The following is an 18,050-nucleotide window of genomic DNA, read 5'->3' on the forward strand; positions in this document are numbered from 1 at the left end:
TAAATAAAGCAAATTAAACGCACATTAACATCACTGAAAACGTTAACAACCGTTTGCCATGTAAACAAACAAAATCACTACATTTTAATAAAAAAATAGGTGTGTAATTTAATAACTTCGGTAATAATAAAAACGTTTAACATTGGTGAATATCAGAATGGACCTCTAAGGTTAAAGTATGAGCCATTTTTGCCACAGAACACTAGCCACTTGATAAACTAGGCAAGAGTACAATTGATCTACAGATTTTGCATAATGAGGTCTACAGTAACTCAGTGTAGTAAATACAGTCGAAAATTACTAATGCATATAGTAGACCCTGTCATTAGAACTAGTGCAAATGTTATTGCATTTAGTGATCCTAGAGCATATGTCAGGACCAAGCCCCAATATCAAAGAGAGAACCTCCCTCTGATTCACCACTGGCATCCAACAGCCAACCAGCGTTGCAAAGACCAAAATGTTGACATATCAGTTGGATTAGTGCCACCTGGCTGGTGCTTGATGCAGTATGTAGTCATGCAGTTTCCTTACTGTATATAGAAACGTGTGGTCATGATTTTCTTGCACTCGAGTGTTGCTATTCCTCCCATTGCAACTTTGCTAGCCATTACATTACATTTCATTGCTTTTATCCAAAGTGACTTACAATTGCTATATATGTCTGAGGTTGCACACTTCTTGAGCAACTAGGAGCTGAGTGTCTTGCTCAGGGACACATTGATTGATGTACCGCAGTGGGAATCGAACCCAGGTCTACCACACCAAAGGCACGTGTCATATTCACTGCGCCATCACCACACCAAGGTCAAATAATACCGGTTTGGTTCTTCGTATGTCACATTACATCAAAATCAGTCATCTGGGCTACTACTGCATCAACGCAGAGGCTTTAATATTGTCATGCGAGAAATCTTGTGTACAGTGAAGACAAAAACTAAAAAAACATTCATTAACAATATTATACAGACAGAATTTTGATACCATTCAAAAAATGTAAACAAGGAGCTGTTAATGGGACATTTATTTAAAAAAAAAAAAGTTGGGAGAATCAAGAAGGCATGAAAGGAAAATTCAGATGTCATTTACAGTTGAACTCAAAGATACTGTTAAACAGCAACAGTTATACACAACCATTTACACAACCTGTACAAATATTTTTTCCCCAAAAATTTGCAATTTAAATTCAAAATAACTTAAATAGGCTTCTATGTAAAAGTGCAAATCCATATGCGTGGGATGTCTGCGAGTACGACCATGGCGACAGAAAGGGTGCTTTGTTGAGTTCACTGCCTATTGGGTGTTAACTTGTAAGGCATCACAAGCACATTTCAACACTCTGAACATTTATTGACTCCAAGGTTGTCATTTATATATATGCTTTTAATGTACAACATCCACTCCTTTAGTTTATGATTGTGTAATTATGATGCCTTACGTTGCATTTCAGCTTTGTTAAGGAACACACTTCTCTCATACAAATCAATATTGTAATGACAATAAAATAGTCTCAACTTTTGTGATTTGACAGAGCCCTTTCTCTATTAAGCATGTCCAGCTCTGAATAAAACCACTAAAAAACATTTCGGTTCAGCCTTTGTAGTGTTCTTAGGGTGAAAGTTTGGAAAGTCAGCATTACAGCATAGCAACAATACACTGTTACCTGTTTGGTAGTGTTCTAAGTTAGCATTAAAATCACAGTTACCAGAGGCCATTCTATACAGGATGAACCCAGATGCGGTGGGGCAGTAGTAGTCCACAGGTTTCAGGCTTCGACAGTGAGTGTGTGTGTGTGTGTGTGTGTGTGTGTGTATGTATGTATGTATATATAGAGGTGAGGGGTCGCAATTCTGCACAGTCACAAGGCATGAGATGACAAGAGTGGCAAACTGTTAATGCTGATACTTTAAAGTCTCTACAAGCATCCTCCTGAATGGTGAGGAGGAAAGAACTAACCCACGCACGCTATTGGGCCTTACATGCTTCTGTATTAACATGCAGCCGATGCAAAAAAACAAACCATAGGTAGGACAGTATTATACAGCATATCTGCTCATGAAGCACTGGTCACCATGGGTTCTACTGGACAGGAGACTGGAAATGTGTTTGGTAAATAAAAAAGGTGTTTAGGCATTTGCAATACAAAGGAGAAAACAACGAGTTCTGTGTTCTCTTGTGTGTGTGTGTGTGTGTGTGTGTGTGTGTGTGTGTGTGTGTGTGATGTAAAGTAACTACGACTTCTGCTCAGCTCCTGCAGCAGACTGGGCCGCGCTCTCCGGTTTAAGGATCTGGTAGGTGATGAGGTACTCCGGGTAGGCCTGAAGGAAAAAAACAGAGCAAGACATTGGCCGACATGACACAGCAGTTGTTTATCCTCTATTACAGGATTAACCGTATTCAGGGAAAGAAAACTGGTGGTGTCTGGGTTTACCTGCTCTCCTCTGTAGATGACGTACTCAGCGTAGGCCAGGCCGTTAACGCTGGGCCGCCCGATCACCGAGTGGTGTCCCGGGGGCGCGTGGGCCATCTTCATGGCACTGAACTGTAGGAAGGACTTCCCCAGGGTCACTCGGCAGAACAGCATCTGCCTGAGAGTGCAGATGATGAGGAGACAGGTCAGACACACACAATCACACAACAATATTGCACATTAAACATTTACTTGGATAGAGATCACATGGGTACAAAGTAGTTTTACAACCAAAATGTTTATTTATTTATATACATAAAAAATAAGAGAATGAATATATATATAAAAAAAAATATAGAGAGTATATATATATTTTTATTTTTTTTATTTTTTCTCTCTCTCTCTTTTTTTTTTTTAAAAGATCATTTTGTGGGCTTTTTGGCCTTTAATGGATAGTACAGATGAAGACCAGAGGGAGTGATAGTCCAGGTTCAAGTCAGAGTTACCTGTGGCACAGGTAGCAGGACCGGTCTTTGTGTGTCGGGCAGCCTGTGCCTCCACCGATGCCGTAGACGTACTGATTGCTCTTGGAGGAGTTCTCTGCAAAATAGATACCCGCTCCAAACATCCCTCCTATGTAAGCGTGGCGCTCATCGAAGCCTTTGTGGATAATGGCGTTAATGAACGGGGAACCTGAAGGAAGACGTGGAGACAGTGACACGACGGTATTATATACAGTAACTGAGATAAATAGATGCTTTACGTTATTACATGCCTGACAAATAAAAACCTGACGCTAGTAGTAGACTTTGAAAAACGAAATTCAAAAAGAAAGGTGAGTTAAACAACAATGCCCGACGCTGACACAAAAAGGCAAACGGATAGCGTGACAGAGGGGCGTGGTTACCGTGAAACAACATCCGCTCGTTGTGATGGTTGTGGTTTTCATCTGCGATCTCCTTCTGCCGGTGGGTGTAACGTTCCCTCAGCTTCTTATTTACCACCTTCTGAATCTGTGGTATGACACATATCCATATGTCACGTCGGCTTTACACCAAGAATTAAAATGTTGACTCACATCCCTCAGGTTAGATCACCGTTATCGGTTCTCATTAATACTAATCTACCAAAGAAATAGTCCCTATAGAAGCTGTCCACTGTTGTGAGTATCATCAAAAGCAAGCAGTACAGAGAGAGATCGCCGGTTCAGACCTTGATGATGTTGTATCTGCTGAACACGCCACCAGCGTTGCCGCCGTCTCTGTGCTCTCTGATGGTGCTCTGCAACTGAGGGACACACAACGACAACACCGGGATTTTAGAACCAGGCAAACTATTACCTGCCATCAGCAAATGCTCTGCAAAGTTCTGCTGTTGCTTCTCAGTTTAATAATCAAGCATTTTTTTTTTTACCAGGCATGTGCAGCGGCTCCACAAAGCACCCTGCTTGAATTCAACAATATGATACGATATTGCTATGACGCAATCATTTAAAAATGCCATCATGTACGAGTTCTATCCGAACCGCTGGACACAATCAGAGGGAAAAAGCATTCGCGTAGATATTCAGTACCTGTTTAAAATAGAAAATTCGGACCATTAGCAGTTAAAAAGACACCATAAACATGAGACAGTGAACTGGACTCACCTCCTCCTCCACAGACTGGTACTCCTTGTCGTCCGGGGCGAGGTCTATCAGGATGGTGCCCTGGCTGGCACAATGAAATGCCAGGTAGGGGTTGCCACCTGAATAACAACAATACAGTTAGTCACTGGCTATCGGGTGTTAGGGCATCACAAGCATGCAGTATTTTCGTGTGGAGTGCCTCCTGTTTTTCCCTCCCTTTCTTTTAGGGTTTGAAAATGTCTGACTTTGGTGACTATTTGTGGTAAGAGAACAAACTCTAGCAGACAACCCCCGTATTAACGCTGTAATCGGGGCTTAAAAGTTAGGCCCGACAAGGCCAGAGCCCGACAGAATTCGGCCCGAGCCCGACAAGTACATTTTGATTGACAGCTTTTTAAAGTCCCATCATTTAACGCGGGCTATAGGCCACTTGGAAGTTGGAACAAAGAAATAAAATAAGTCCTCCAGAGGCCAGCCTCCGTTTCACCTCCTCAGCATCCATTTTCGCGCTAATCAAAAACGCATCACCCATTGGGTTTGGGCAAAGATCTTCAGCTCTACCCCGTATGATACCATTCCAATTTAACAGAAAAACTAAAAAGATGCCTCCTTACCTTGCTGGCCGCCAAGCAGCCTCTCAATACCCTTGATAAGTTTGTGTCGGTGGCCGTAGGCATTAATTCCAATCTCCTTCAGCTCCTCGTGACCCATGTCAGCCAGCACATCCAGAGTGATCTGGGAAAAGGAAATATAATATAATAAAAACCAACTCAGTCTCATGCTGTTGGTCTGTTTGCTCCAACTACCTGCCACTTTAACAAATAACCAGACACCAGAGCTGTACAGATCTATTCTATGACATTAACACATGAATCAACGCTATGGACAAGTTCATGTCATTGCTGCCAAGATCGTTTTTCCTGCCAGCTGAAATTGTTCAACAACTGCTGGCCTGTTTCTCTAATCCCACTGCATTCACATGTCAGGATGTTATTACGCTCTTTGGATTGATTGACAGACATCAGGTACTAATGTGAAAAAAAACAGTTGAACAGCATTTTAGCTTTAATGAAGTATTTTTAAGATAGCTGACCTGCTCCCTCTCAAAGATGTCCCTCAGGTGCTCCAGGCCCAGGCTCTTCATGAATTGACTTATATTCATGTCCAGCATGGCCACTATGGAAAACAGGGCGTTAAGAGTTGAATGAAAAACAATTCACCAATGTCAAACAGGGTTCATGCGCATTTTCTCCATTAAAAAAACCCACACAAACTTACTCTCCCCTTCCTTGCGGTCGGTGCCTGTGGCTCCATCTGCCACTCCGGAGGACCCGGAGGTAGTGGCTGCAGCCAGCTCAGTGAGCGGCCCGGCCAGGTTGTCTATGCTGCTGGCAGCGGACAGACAGGACGGTGTGGAGGCGGGGGAAATGACTGAGGCGCTGACCACTGTGGCCTGGGGCTTAAAGCAGCTGGGCAGGGCGTCCGGTGGCATGGCATCCATCAGCAGGGCCCGGATATCATCAGCCTGCAATGAAGGCAGGAAAAAAAAAAAAAAGGGTGGAAAGGAGCCCGATTTAAGTTTATTTACTGTACATTCTCTTTCCTATCTCATTCCAGTGAAGTGATCAGTTTGGGGCATAGACTGTATAATATTAATATATACAGTCTATGGTTTGGGGCCCTCAGTGAACAAAAACAAGAGGCAGTATAACGCTCATGCAACTAGAGAACTACTAAGTGAAAACATATTTTAACCATTTGCCCACCCCCCACACGTATCTACTTATTTCACAGTAATTCCTAAGCTGGTCAATGTCTGTCTGTTTGACAGAAGCCGTTACCGTGGCCAGGTCCAGGGCAGTCTGGCCCTCTTGGTTCTTCATGGTGGGGTCGGCTCCATGAGCCAGCAGCAGCGCACAGAGCTGCGTACGACCCTTTTGGGCCGCCTCATGCAGGGGTGTGAAAGCCCATTTGTCTGTCGCATTCACACACGTATTGAACTTGATCAGTAGGGCTGCGATGTCCACATGCTGTGAGGAAGCACCAAACACAATGAATATCTTTTGAAAGGGTTTGCTACAAATCAATTTGAGTTTCCTGTAGCGTTAAGCTTTTTCAGTGTGCAAAATCAACCCCCTTCCCCAGAATCTGTATTTGTAGTAATGAGTGCAATTGCTAATTGCAGTAATGCGTTTGCGTTGAGACTGACCCCATAAGAAGCAGCATTGTGAAGAGGGATAAGGCCTCCTTTGTCCTGGGCGTTGACATCAGCCCCATGCTCCAGCAGATACTCTGCCACCTCCAGGTTGTTGTACCCAGCTGAGGAGAAGGAACAGGAATCAGCATCCAAGTCTACATTTACCTTTATTTTAAAAATCAGATAGTCTGAGAGACCCGAGTTCAGCAGACAGAAAAAAGAAAAACATAACCAGATAAGACAAAAAAGCACACGCAGCATCAGAGACAATGTTGAAAGTGTGGACAAGACAAAAGATCTAAAATCTTTCACCTCCCCGTGAAAGCCAGATCAGGTGCGTTTGTCAGTCCCTGTATCCTGTATTCATTAAAAATAAAAAAAGACAAAATGTCAAAGCAGCACATGTTGATTACCTGCGAGGTGGAGTGGTGTGGAGTTGCGCCCCTGTGTGTCTCTGCAGTTGATATTCTCTGGGGAGCAGAGCTTCTGGACCCGGGCCAGGCAGCCCTTCTTGGCAGCGTCCAGCAGCGCTGCATCCCCCCTCAGCAGGTCCTGGATGTCCGTGTCTCCGTCTTTCACCATGTCCAGCGGCATGTTGCCGTCACGGTTCTTCTTGGATGGGTCGGCTCCGTGCTGAACAAAGAGAGTTTGAGCTTTTTATAACACTATATTTATATATTATTTATATAAATGTTTGTTACGTTGGTATATATGAGAAAGGGGGCTTCGTGGTAGAGCCCGACCGATAAAGGATTTTTAAGGCCGATATCGATACTAATATTTGGTCACAACAGAACAGAGGAACATCAATATGTATTAAATTTCTGATAAATAAAATGTATAAAAATACAAACTTAAGATATGAAACCTAAAGGTGCTGTAGGTAGGATTGCAAAGATCCAGAAATTAACATCGACAACTTCGAAAATCCCCCCCTTTCCGCTAAAGCCCAAAACGATCTCCTAAGCCCCTCCCCCCACAAGGGAGAATGAATGCGTGTGCATGAGCAGTGATTGACACACAGTTAGACACCCCGGCCCTGATTGGTGCATCTGAACAGGGAGCTGTGGATTTTTGCAAATCTCACTACAGGCTGTAGGTGGTGCCAGAGGAGCCGGATTATTTTTTTAATGACCTGCTTCATGTAGTTCTACTGGAACATAGGGTCAGTTTCAGCAAATATGACAGAAAGTTAGTTTTATAAGTCTTACCTACTGCACCTTTAAAGGGTTAAACATGAGTGTTGCCAACAGGGACGTTGTAGAGTGTCCTCTGGTGGACAAACTATTCCACCAGCCGTTATAAATGCCGATACCGAAAGTTTGGAAATAATCATAATCAACATAACAATAACTAACACAGGACACAAATGAATGTAAGACAATCCTTGTGACGGGTGATAATAATGGATCCTCACTTTGAGCAGCAGTTTGCAGATCTCATATTTTCCTTTGGCTGCAGCCTCGTGAAGCGGGGTGAATTTCCACAGGTCGGCCACGTTGACTGAAGCTCCGTGTCTGACCAGCAGCTCGGCTACTTCGTAGTGACCGTAGGAGCACGCGTTGTGGAGGGGAACCAGACCACTGCATGAGGAAAAACAGAAGTGAAAATCTTCACACCAGAAGCATGAGGTGTTGCCATGTGCTACTTAAGACTTATTATATTGTGTCTTCTGCAAAATAAACGTTATTATTTTTTTAGGCATTTTAGGCCTTTTTTATTTGATAATATTAAATAAAATATATTGCTAAGGACGTGAAAGGGGAGAGAGAAAAAGGGGGGAACGACATGCAGCAAAGGGCCGCCATTTGGAATCGAACCCGCCGCCACTGTGGCAAGGACTGAGTCTCTGTACATGGGGCGCGCGCTCAACCAGGTGAGCTAGCCAGGCCCCTCTGCATTAAACAAAAATGCAGGAAAGCATTGTCACAGTACTGACACGCATGACTTTGCAGAAAAAACCCCCCCAAAAAATCATTATTAGCTCTGAAAATCTAAACATAAGTGATTCCATGAATCCAGTGAATCCATTCCATTTTTTTTTTTTTGGGCATTTTAGGCCTTTAATTCCACAGGATAGATGAAGACATGAAAGGGGAGAGAGAGGGGGAATGACATGCAGCAAAGGGCCGCAGGTCGGAGTCGAACCCGCGGCCGCTGCGTTGAGGAGTAAACCTCTATATATGTGCACCTGCTCTACCAAGTGAGCTAAGCCGGCCACACACACACACACACACACACCATTTTTTATATAACCTCCAGATGATGGCTAGGATGGCAGAACTCACCCTTTGTCTTTGGCATGGACATCAGCTCCATGGTGTAGCAGGTATTCGACGACAGCCACTCGGTTGTAACCAGCTGCAAAGTGGAGAGGAGTGGAGTGGCGGCCCTCCAAGTCCCGGCAGTTTACATTCTGGGGGGTGCAAAGTTGCTGCCATAGACAGAGACAATATGATAGTTAGCAACTCAACCGAGTGGCATAACAACAGGTTTACAAGAAAATCATTATGGGGCCTGCACAGTCATTTGTAAACCACTGCTGCTAACGAGCGTGTGAAATTTCAGTGCTACAAATTCTTCAAGAAACAAAAAAAAAAAAAAGTGTGCAATAATGATTTTATTACAATAATGCATCCAAAAACAGGTACTACGTCTAAAAACCAAACTGTAGCCACTCACTTCTGGTAGAAAAAAAAAATACAGAAGAAACAGTAAACTTACTTGCACCGTTTCCAGATCCCCTGCTTTGGCTGCCTCCAGAAATCTGTAGTCCACATCAGAATTACGTGTTGGGACATTTTCTGAAAAAAAAAAGAAGAAGGGAAAGACATTCAATACAAAACAAAATGATGACGGTCAAACCGGACTCGTCAGAACGTATCGTATGAAATCCCATGATTGGGGTTTAAATCTGGTAGATCCCTCTAAAGACACATTTGTAAAAGAGCTAGGCCTCCCATTAATTAATCTGAGCAGTGAAATTTACACAAGATTTGTTACTTCGGACAAAAAGATCTGTCTTATCTTGGGCGAAGAGTGCCTTTTTTTTTTTTTTTTAAGATTATTTTTTTGGGGCATTTTAGGCCTTTAATTTCACAGGACAGATGAAGACATGAAAGGGGAGAGAGAGGGGGAATGACGTGCAGCGTCGAGGAGTAATCCTCTATATATGTGCGCCTGCTCTACCAACTGAGCTAACCCGGCCACGAAGAGTGCCTTTTCATTCTCAAATTTCAAAATTTCGACCTGAAAGCAAACAACGATAAACAGTCCGAAGTGTGGTGGCTGTGATTACCGTTAAGAATTTGTTGAACAGCCTCGTTCCCCATCTGAACAGCGGTGAAACCCTGCAGAGACACGATGGACGGGTCGGCGCCGTAGCTCAGCAGCAGCTTGCAGGTCTGGATGTGCCCAGCCAGCGCGGCTCTGTGAAGAGCGGTCTGACCTAGTGTGTCCACGGCGTTCACCTGGAGCCAGAGGAGGTGAAGTTAAGTTTCAGCAACACATACTTTTTGATCCTCCCAGATGACATTACCTAATACCATTTTACATCTGGCAGAACGGAATGGAAACGTAAAACACAAAAACAAGCAGACCTTTGCTCCGTGTTTCTGCAGCACCTCCAGGATATCGTTGTGAGCTCTCTCGGCAGCAACATGCAATGCGGTCATGAAGCTTAAAAAACACAAAACGGACAGGAGGTTATCTTCTTGGCACTTAAAGTGCTTCAACATGCAATTAACGTTCCCTCTTGTTATTTATTTGTCAAGTTTTTTCTGATTTGAGTTGGTTCTATGGGGAAGACGTCAACTTGTCGTCCAAGTTACACAACCCTGATTGTACTTACCTTAGTCACTAATCAATTCCAATTTTTGTTTGGTTTTATGGTTTTATGTAAAATGTTGTGGACTTACTCTTTGTTCTTCTCGTTGATGTTGGCACCTTTACGCAGCAACAGCTCAGTCACCTGCTTCCTCTTGGGGTGGGGGGAAGCCACAGCACAGTGCTAAAATACACAACGACATTAGATTAGTGTGCCGGAACCTTTGGCCTGCCGGCCCAGGACAAATGTTTCGAGTAAATGCCAGCTCGCTAAACCAATAAGCCAATCACGTACAACTAACTGGCTGTACGTCATTAAATCACACAGAGCATTGCTGACAAGATCACTTTTAATTCCCCCAGGCGAATTTCATTCCAAATGTCCAAATCGGGGATTTTGTTTTGGCATCAACAGAATTTGGAAACAAGGAGCTTTTAATGTCCACACTGCACTCAGAAGTGAAAGTGATCTTGAGCCCCCAACACAAGTAGAAAGGCTTGGTCCTGACCAGAGCAGTCTCGTTGGTCTGAGGATGTTTGAAGCTGATGATCTCCAGAGCCAGCGTCTTCTTCACTTTGGCCATGTCCGCCTCCCGGGCCGCCTGCAGCAGTGAGTGACCTTTGAACTCGTCTACATGGAAGAGAAAGAGGAGGAGTAAACTGAACTGCCAGCAGCTATTGCAGCGTTTCCCATACATAGGTTCTACTTGGACGCACCGCCCAGGTAGACTAAGACCCGCCCAGGTTTTTTTTTTTCCTCCAATCAACAATGTATTTTTACAGCGCTGCTGGTGGTCTTGCCGTGGGATAAACGGTACCGATAAACCGTAGAAAGGCCGCGGCCACACCGCTGTGAAAGCACCCCGAACGTCATTTGCCAGAGTCTGGTTGTTTGCCCTCTCCGTGGCAGTATGCTCCCCTCCATATCTTTATAATATAGCCAACCGGAGCTAATCATTGCTAACCGAGCCTTTAAGTTCCCGTTCTCCGTGCCTGTATACATTAACTGTATTTATGAACTCAAGCCCGACTAAAACCTGATATTTTATTAAGTTGGCTGCAAACGTTTTGAACTACAACTCAGTTGTTTGAATAACAGAAATCTGTTCAGATGAGATCTTAACGAGTGCAACACGGACATGTACAGTACAAAACTGTGTGTTTAGGATCCCCAAAAACAAGGATTAAAACACTTCAAAAAACGAACAATGATCTAACAAACTAAATGAACGAGAATTAACTTTAAATAGCCTTAGTCTTATATAAGATTTAACAGGAGTTAGGAGGAGACCATGTTTTGAATATTTATGTTTATAATAGCATGTAGCCTTCTGTATGGATCATAGTATAGTATTCATATTATAGTATCAAAAGTATTTTTTCCAATCATCAGTGTGTGTGTAAGTGCTGTGGGACTGTGAGAGAACTCACAGGTGAGCCTTTCTTTGAGCTCTGGAGTGGGGGCCATGTCCACGGCGCTCTTGCTGTGACAGTTGAGCAGGGTGGGGTCGGCCCCGTGGCTCAGCAGCAGGGAACAGACCTCCACTCGGTTCTTGGACGCGGCCTCGTGGAGAGGCGTGAACTGCCACAGGTCCATGGCGTTCACACAGGCTCCGTGCTGCAGAGAGAATACGGCACATCAGAGCACAGATGTGTACAGAACGCTTGCTTCCCAGATCTCTGTATCTGACATTATCAAAACGGTGCAAAAAAAAAAAAAAAAGTTCTGAACACAGGCAAGTTTGAAAGGGAAACCTTTCGTGGGTCTTACTTTAAGCAGAAGCTCGGTGACCTCAAAGTGGCCGTAGGAGCAGGCGTTGTGAAGTGGAACCAGGCCACTGCAGGTTAAAAAAAAAAAAAAAAGACAATCAGGTTAGCGTCATTTATGACGAAATTACAACGTTTTTGTGGGGGTTTCTGAAAGGGCGCCTCACCCTTTGTCCTTGGCGTGAACGTCGGCTCCGTGCTGGAGAAGGAGCTGGACGATGCGGACCCGGTTGTAGCCAGCGGCCAGGTGGAGCGGCGTCGACTGTAAGAGAGGACGGCTTGTTAGGGCGCACAGGTCGCTGGCTGGCTCAGTGCGTGCTGCCTTCGGTGGCCACAAGGAGCAAGCGGCTGATTAGGGCCAGAAGCATTGTGCTACGGCAGGCTATGCTCGGTGAGTTGCAGATGAATGGCGAATATGATGATGCAAGGTCAATGGAGTTTGGGGGGGGGGTAATCCAGCGACAAAAAAATTGATTTGCGTCTGACCTGAGTGAGTGACAACAAGCAACTTCAACCTCATTACACATCTACCTCGACTGCTATTTGACAATGTCAGCAAAATTAAATATTCTTCCTAAGTCTTGGGAGTCTAAAATTGCGTTTTATGTGGTTAGAGGACAAGAAAGAATTGCTAGTGCAACGGTTAAGACTATAAAATTCAAAATGGCTGTGTAGGAATTACGGTTGGGTTATGATAACTTGTCTGTGGTTGTTAAGACAAACAGAAAAGATAATGTGGCGAATTACAAATTCAATTATTTATACGTGCTTTTACTTTAACAGGCAGAACCTGCAGTAATTACAATAAGTGAATTCAATACCGGATTCAGATTTGATCAAATGCTATCGAACCCCAACCGTAATAGGATGCAAAGAGGCTAAAATAAGCAGGCTGATTGTTTGAGAAAGCATCTCGGCAAGCTATTAGAGATTCAAATCAAATGGCTTTTTTTTTGTCCAGCCAAGGGAAAAATAAACATCAGTCTAGGCAAAGCTGCAAATCCAATCTCAGTGGCGTTTGGTCTCTACTCAAAAGTCTAGCTCAGGTCAAGCTTGCAATCAGAAAGGAGGGACATCATTCATTTCAATTTTCCATGCGGTGATGTTAATATAAAAATCCCAAAAAGCCAACTGTTAGATCTCAAGCCACAGCGATAGAAATCAGATGGACGAGAGTCGAATCATGGAACCATCATTCAGCGAGGGGTGACACGAGCAATCGAAAGCAATCAAAAGTCATTACCATGGAGGGAAGCATAGCACTAGAATGACAGGTGAAAAATGTAGTCCATTCAATACTGCATACCAACCGTTCCAACGGGGGAACGTGAAGTAGACACAAGTTTCACAGACACGCATTAAGGATTCGCTTGACAAAATGCAAGAGGGGCAGGCCTTCGGGCATGCATGAGTGATCTTCAAAAACAAATGAATGAATCAAAATTAAAAGCCAAAATCAGATACTGACTGAAGAGAAAGTGAGTGAAAGTTGGAGAAGAGTGGGTGAGTGTGCAAGGAGAGGACAGACGCTGAAGAAAGCAGGCAGTGGACATTTCGACCTCCTCTCCAAACCCATAAAAGGTTGAGTTGCCACCATGACGCCAAACCCAGCTCACACACTCCCTCAATCAAATGACACACACACACACACACACACACACACACACACACAGGAGCATCAAGGTAAGGATACATGAGTGACCAGTTACACCCAGGTCCATGATGTGCAATTACAAGTGACAGCCAGCTTATATTGGTCAAATCAAAAACAATGGAATAAAACAAAAATAACAACAGTGCATCAATCAAGTGGCCGTTATCAAGGTCAACTTACCAGCATTTTTTGGGATGTTGACTGATCGACAAATGTTGCCAGAGTCACACGGAAAACAAAACGAAACAAAAATTACAAAAATGACAGTATCTTTTCACAGCAATTCTTTTCTTCCTTCTTAAGTCAATGAAACACAGGCCCTAGTTATAAAAATCACTGGCTGATCCGTCAAACATGGTTTGAGATTAAATGTGACACCGGGCCAGAGAGGGTAAATGGCTGAAGGTTAAGTGTGACTTCTCCTCCCCGGGTTTTTCTCCGTGGCTTTGTGAAAAGGCAAGGACCGGCTAATGGTGCCCGCTGGTTAAATCCCAGAGCAAAATCTACACTGGCATACTGGCTCGGATCATGCAAACTCTAAATATACTACAAAAAGGAGGCAGGGAGGGAGTCATACTTTAATTGCTGTTGAAGAAAATGTGGTTAGGAATGAATGAAACAGGCGAGTGCTGATATACTGGTGGTAATTATGTTTTTTGTGAGTTATTTACAAAAACACACAGACAGCAATTTTGCCAGACATGACAGGAATCAATTACTAAAAAAAGAAGTAATGCATGACAGACAAAAACAGTGGGAGGAAATACATCAGTGCCTTTACACGACACAAGGAGGAAATTCCAAAAACAATCCTACACCTAAATTAGCAACGCTAAATGCAGACGTTAGAAAATTTGTTCCAAAATGCGTTCGATAAAGTGCATCTTTGTACCAGTATCCTTCTAGTCCACTCCTCCACAAAAAGGAACATTAATGCCTAAAATACTGTGTCATGATTTAAACGCTACTCGCGTTGTAAGCAAGTTCCGATAACATGGGTTGAGTTAAGAAGAGACGTTACAGTAGAAATGACAGAAAAAAAACCTACATAGATTTCAAGATCACAGCTAGCTTTGCTCCAGCATCTGCCATGGAGAAGTGATTATGGGTGGAGAACAGACAAGATTGCTGTCTTGGTCCAAACTTGTTGAAAAGTGTAAACTGTAAATCAAAAAAAGGAATGGTGTGTCTACTTCAGTTCCAGAAAATGAACAGAATCAGCTAGCCTAACTAACTGGATCCACATGTACAAAAAAAACAAAAAACAACAACAACTGGAAACTTAAAAAGGCCGAACGAAGAGGATTAATGAGTTTGCTACGTAAAAGTCGAGATGGTATAACAGATGCAAGTGGATTTCAAGAATGGTCTGATGAAAGTCACACATGCATAATTAGAAGGGGGAAAAAAAACATCTACAATATGGATGTTGCACAGTGGTTTGTCCAAGGCAAGGCAGACCCCATTAACACCCTCCCATAAACCCAATGACATAACTCCTCTTTATATCTGCACCACACAAACTAATCCAGCCATAATCAGACTGCTAATTCCTTCTCTCACACATTGTCTGACTCAGAAACCTTCTTTTGAAAATACAGTATTTTGCAACCTTGCGTGACATGCTGTATTAAAAAAGTGTTATGGCAGGTATCTGTCTGGTGTGATATGGTGCACTACTAGCGGTTAATTTACCTTGCGACCATCGCTGGCATGGCAGTTGACATTTAATGGAGTCAGCAGTGCCATCAGCTTTTCTTCATTCCCACTCCTGTAATTACATGGTTGGAAAGACTTGTGTCATTAGTCAAGTCATCTTTATTTATATAGCACATTTCCCTGTGTTTTTAAAACGGAGATTCCCTGATCTATAAGTAATTCTGCAGGCTTTCACAGATGATGAGACTGCAATTCTGGATGAAACTAAGTCATACTTTTAAACTGGTCACATTTAAGAGCTGTATATTGCAGGTGCATACTCCGATGAGCCGAAAACGGCGTAGCTGCTTGACTCTGGCCAACAGGAAATGTGTGTACTGACCAGTCAGACAGATACTCACCTTGCTGCTTCCAGAAGTTCATCCTTCTTGTATTCACCTGGATGAAAATAAACATTTAGATCAGAGCTAGGCATGTCAAACACTTTCCACTAATTTTAGCATGTGCTAGGACGTTTTGTGCTATGTAAGCCACTACTGCCCACATGTGTTTACTAAAGGATGTATTCTGTGGTTTGCGGCACTCAGTCCATGCATGAGGACAACCAGAACTCAATTCAGGTGGAATAGTTGGGGTGTCGATAAAATAAAGGCTATTGACAAGCACCTTGCTGTGGTTACATGCCTCTGCTCTATACCCTGGGGTATCTGCTCTAAGATACCCCCAAAAATGAGAAAATCAAGGGGCCGGGTAACCTGGGGGTCGTTCTTATCCTACATTGGTATTGCAAAATGCCTAGTTTGATACAATTATGGTACACTGTGATGTAAGGACAGAATCATGCAGCCTATCTGACCATTACATTTTGAATACTTGTTACAAATAATGATGATTATCTGCAAACCACAGCTAATTCATTCCTGTATTCATACGTCACTTGCTGTAAAAGTGAGGGCTTATGTGTTAATGTGAGGGCTAAACAGCGGAGAGGCACTGACCAGTGAGAACAGCCTTGGCTGAAGGGTCGGCTAGATCCAAAGCAGATTTTCCATCAGTGTTGCGGATGTTTGGATCAGCTCCATGTTGGAGTAACACTGAGTGAGAGAGGTGCGGATAAAAACAAGACTTTAATTTTCCCCTTAAATCGTCACCATTCTCATATCGTGTCACCCGTGTCGTGTCGGTAACAGCAAAGAGGATGGAAGACAACACAATCCTTTCAAGCTTTTCAAGAATGTAGGCAAATTTGCAACTAATGACACATACGACAAGAACATCCTTGGAAAAAAAAAACATCACAGATTTGCAGAACTGTCTGTGTTTGAACATAAATCGACCGGGATCCTTACCAATGCAAACATCTATCTTTCCTTTGATGGCAGCCTCATGTAACGGCGTGTAATTCCAGTTATCTCTGGCATTGGGATCTGCGCCCTGACACAAGAGGAGGCTGACAACTTCTGCGTGGCCGAAAGAGCAGGCATTATGCAGGGGGATAAGTCCTCCATCATCCCTGGCATGAACATTGGCCCCGGTCTGCAAGAGGTGCTCCACCACATCTTTTCTGCCAAATCCTGAAAGAAGATTAAAATGCATTTCAATTCAGCTTTTCCTCAATATTGGTTTATTCGTGGTTTACCTACACCATAACTAGCCTGGCTATTCCATCTATAATGGCTTTAAAATAATCAAAACTGTAGGATTCAGATGAAACTCCCTACAAAAATAAATATTTAATGCTAAGTTATGAGATATGATCCTTATTGATACACATCAGTACTACTATTACATTAATTTTGTCCAAATGTAGTGCTAAAGATAACTGACACATCTAAAATAAGCTTGCGTTGTTTTGCACTGCTTTATGATAATCGACCGTTACATGAAATAACGTGTCCTTAAAACTTTTAGTCTAGCTAAATTGGAGATCGTTTAGTGTTGCATGGCTTCACGTTATGAGGAATTAACGTTAGCTAGCTAGCTAAACTCGAGAAATATTGACGGTCTGATTATCAAATTTGATGTAGAGCGTCACATTAGCTGGTTAGCTCCACTAGGCTATTCATTCCGACGCGAAAAACTTCAGTTACTTTTAACGTTGTCAGGAGGGCAAGACACAAACAATAACATTAACAGTTAACACGTCGACCAAAACACAACATTAGCCAGCTAACGTTAGCCGTGTCAGTATGATAGCTAGCTAGCTAATGTTGCAAAACATAACGCTTCTGTGTCGTTAGCTTAGCTCATCGTTACCCGCAGCGAAGTGAAGGGGAGTTGATTTTCGACCAGCCATGTCCTTTGCGTTTACATTCACCGAATCGACAAGTCTCTTTACTCTGGATACATCTCCGTTACGGCAGGCCTCGAACAGCTCCCTGAACGCCCCGCCGATGCCACTGCTACCGTCAATGGGACTGGCAGCTCCAGAACCGGGGCTTGAGACGCTGCTGCTGCCGCCGCCAGAGGTTGTCGTGGTGAAGCTTGCACTGCTCGTTAAGACCGGGGTGGGTAGGTCTGTGGAGGCCAGAACCATCTCAATCCCTCCGCTGCATTCCCTCTCATTCTCCGTGGGTCCAACGGCCGCAGTCAGTAGAGCCATCGGCGGAGACCCCGGAGGAGCTCCCGAAATAGAGCCATTTCTTGGCGGAGACTGTAATGTATTTTGTTGTTGTTGCTGCTGCGAGGAACGACGAGACACCGCCATTACAGCAGCTCTCTGGCGACAATAAAAGCTGTTGCTCCTCCTTTCCGGTGAAAGTGGTTGCGTTTCCTGTCAGCTGTTTGACCTCAGTGAAGGCTGGCTGTGCAGAAACCCTCGGTTTATACATTTATCTACACGATCATTTGGATCTCAGAAATCAATATCCTAGAGCAGACTAAGTTTTCTCCTGGTATTGTTAACAAATGT

General features: G+C 43.5%; 1 protein-coding gene across 3 annotated transcripts; it reads right to left on the reverse strand.

The window, feature by feature from the left end:
* Positions 1-1,006: 1,006 nt before the first annotated feature.
* Positions 1,007-17,909, reverse strand: LOC116050620 (poly [ADP-ribose] polymerase tankyrase-1). 3 transcript variants are annotated; one of them, XM_031300834.2, is made up of 29 exons: positions 17,396-17,846; positions 16,489-16,713; positions 16,138-16,233; positions 15,541-15,577; positions 15,176-15,251; positions 13,661-13,681; positions 11,994-12,088; positions 11,831-11,897; positions 11,491-11,677; positions 10,569-10,690; positions 10,152-10,243; positions 9,834-9,912; positions 9,533-9,704; positions 8,959-9,038; positions 8,523-8,668; positions 7,652-7,817; positions 6,648-6,867; positions 6,247-6,356; positions 5,879-6,067; positions 5,316-5,562; positions 5,131-5,213; positions 4,652-4,772; positions 4,059-4,156; positions 3,623-3,697; positions 3,318-3,423; positions 2,917-3,103; positions 2,432-2,588; positions 2,200-2,318; positions 1,007-2,164 (listed from the first exon to the last, which is right to left on the reverse strand). In XM_031300834.2, exons 1-28 carry the CDS (start codon positions 17,844-17,846, stop codon positions 2,232-2,234), a joined length of 3,792 nt encoding a protein of 1,263 aa, XP_031156694.1. In that variant the 3' UTR covers positions 1,007-2,164; positions 2,200-2,231. The 3 variants fall into 3 exon arrangements, with proteins under 3 accessions (XP_031156694.1, XP_031156691.1, XP_031156695.1); XM_031300831.2 differs by having other exon boundaries at positions 1,007-2,318; positions 17,396-17,909; XM_031300835.2 differs by lacking the exon at positions 13,661-13,681 and having other exon boundaries at positions 1,007-2,318; positions 17,396-17,909.
* Between the last annotated feature and the right edge of the window lie 141 nt (positions 17,910-18,050).

The sequence above is a fragment of the Sander lucioperca genome, chromosome 2, assembly GCF_008315115.2.
Source record: "Sander lucioperca isolate FBNREF2018 chromosome 2, SLUC_FBN_1.2, whole genome shotgun sequence".
Taxonomy (NCBI): Eukaryota; Metazoa; Chordata; class Actinopteri; order Perciformes; family Percidae; genus Sander; species Sander lucioperca.

Coding starts and splice junctions, on each gene's coding strand:
- LOC116050620 (XM_031300831.2), bottom strand. CDS start 17,846: ATGGCGGTGTCTCGTCGTTCCTCGCAGCAGCAACAACAACAAAATACA. Junction 12,089..13,660: donor CAACATCCCAAAAAATGCTG/GTAAGTTGACCT, acceptor CCTCTCTTACAG/TCGACGCCGCTCCACCTGGC. Junction 6,068..6,246: donor ACAATGCTGCTTCTTATGGG/GTCAGTCTCAAC, acceptor GCTTCCTCACAG/CATGTGGACATCGCAGCCCT.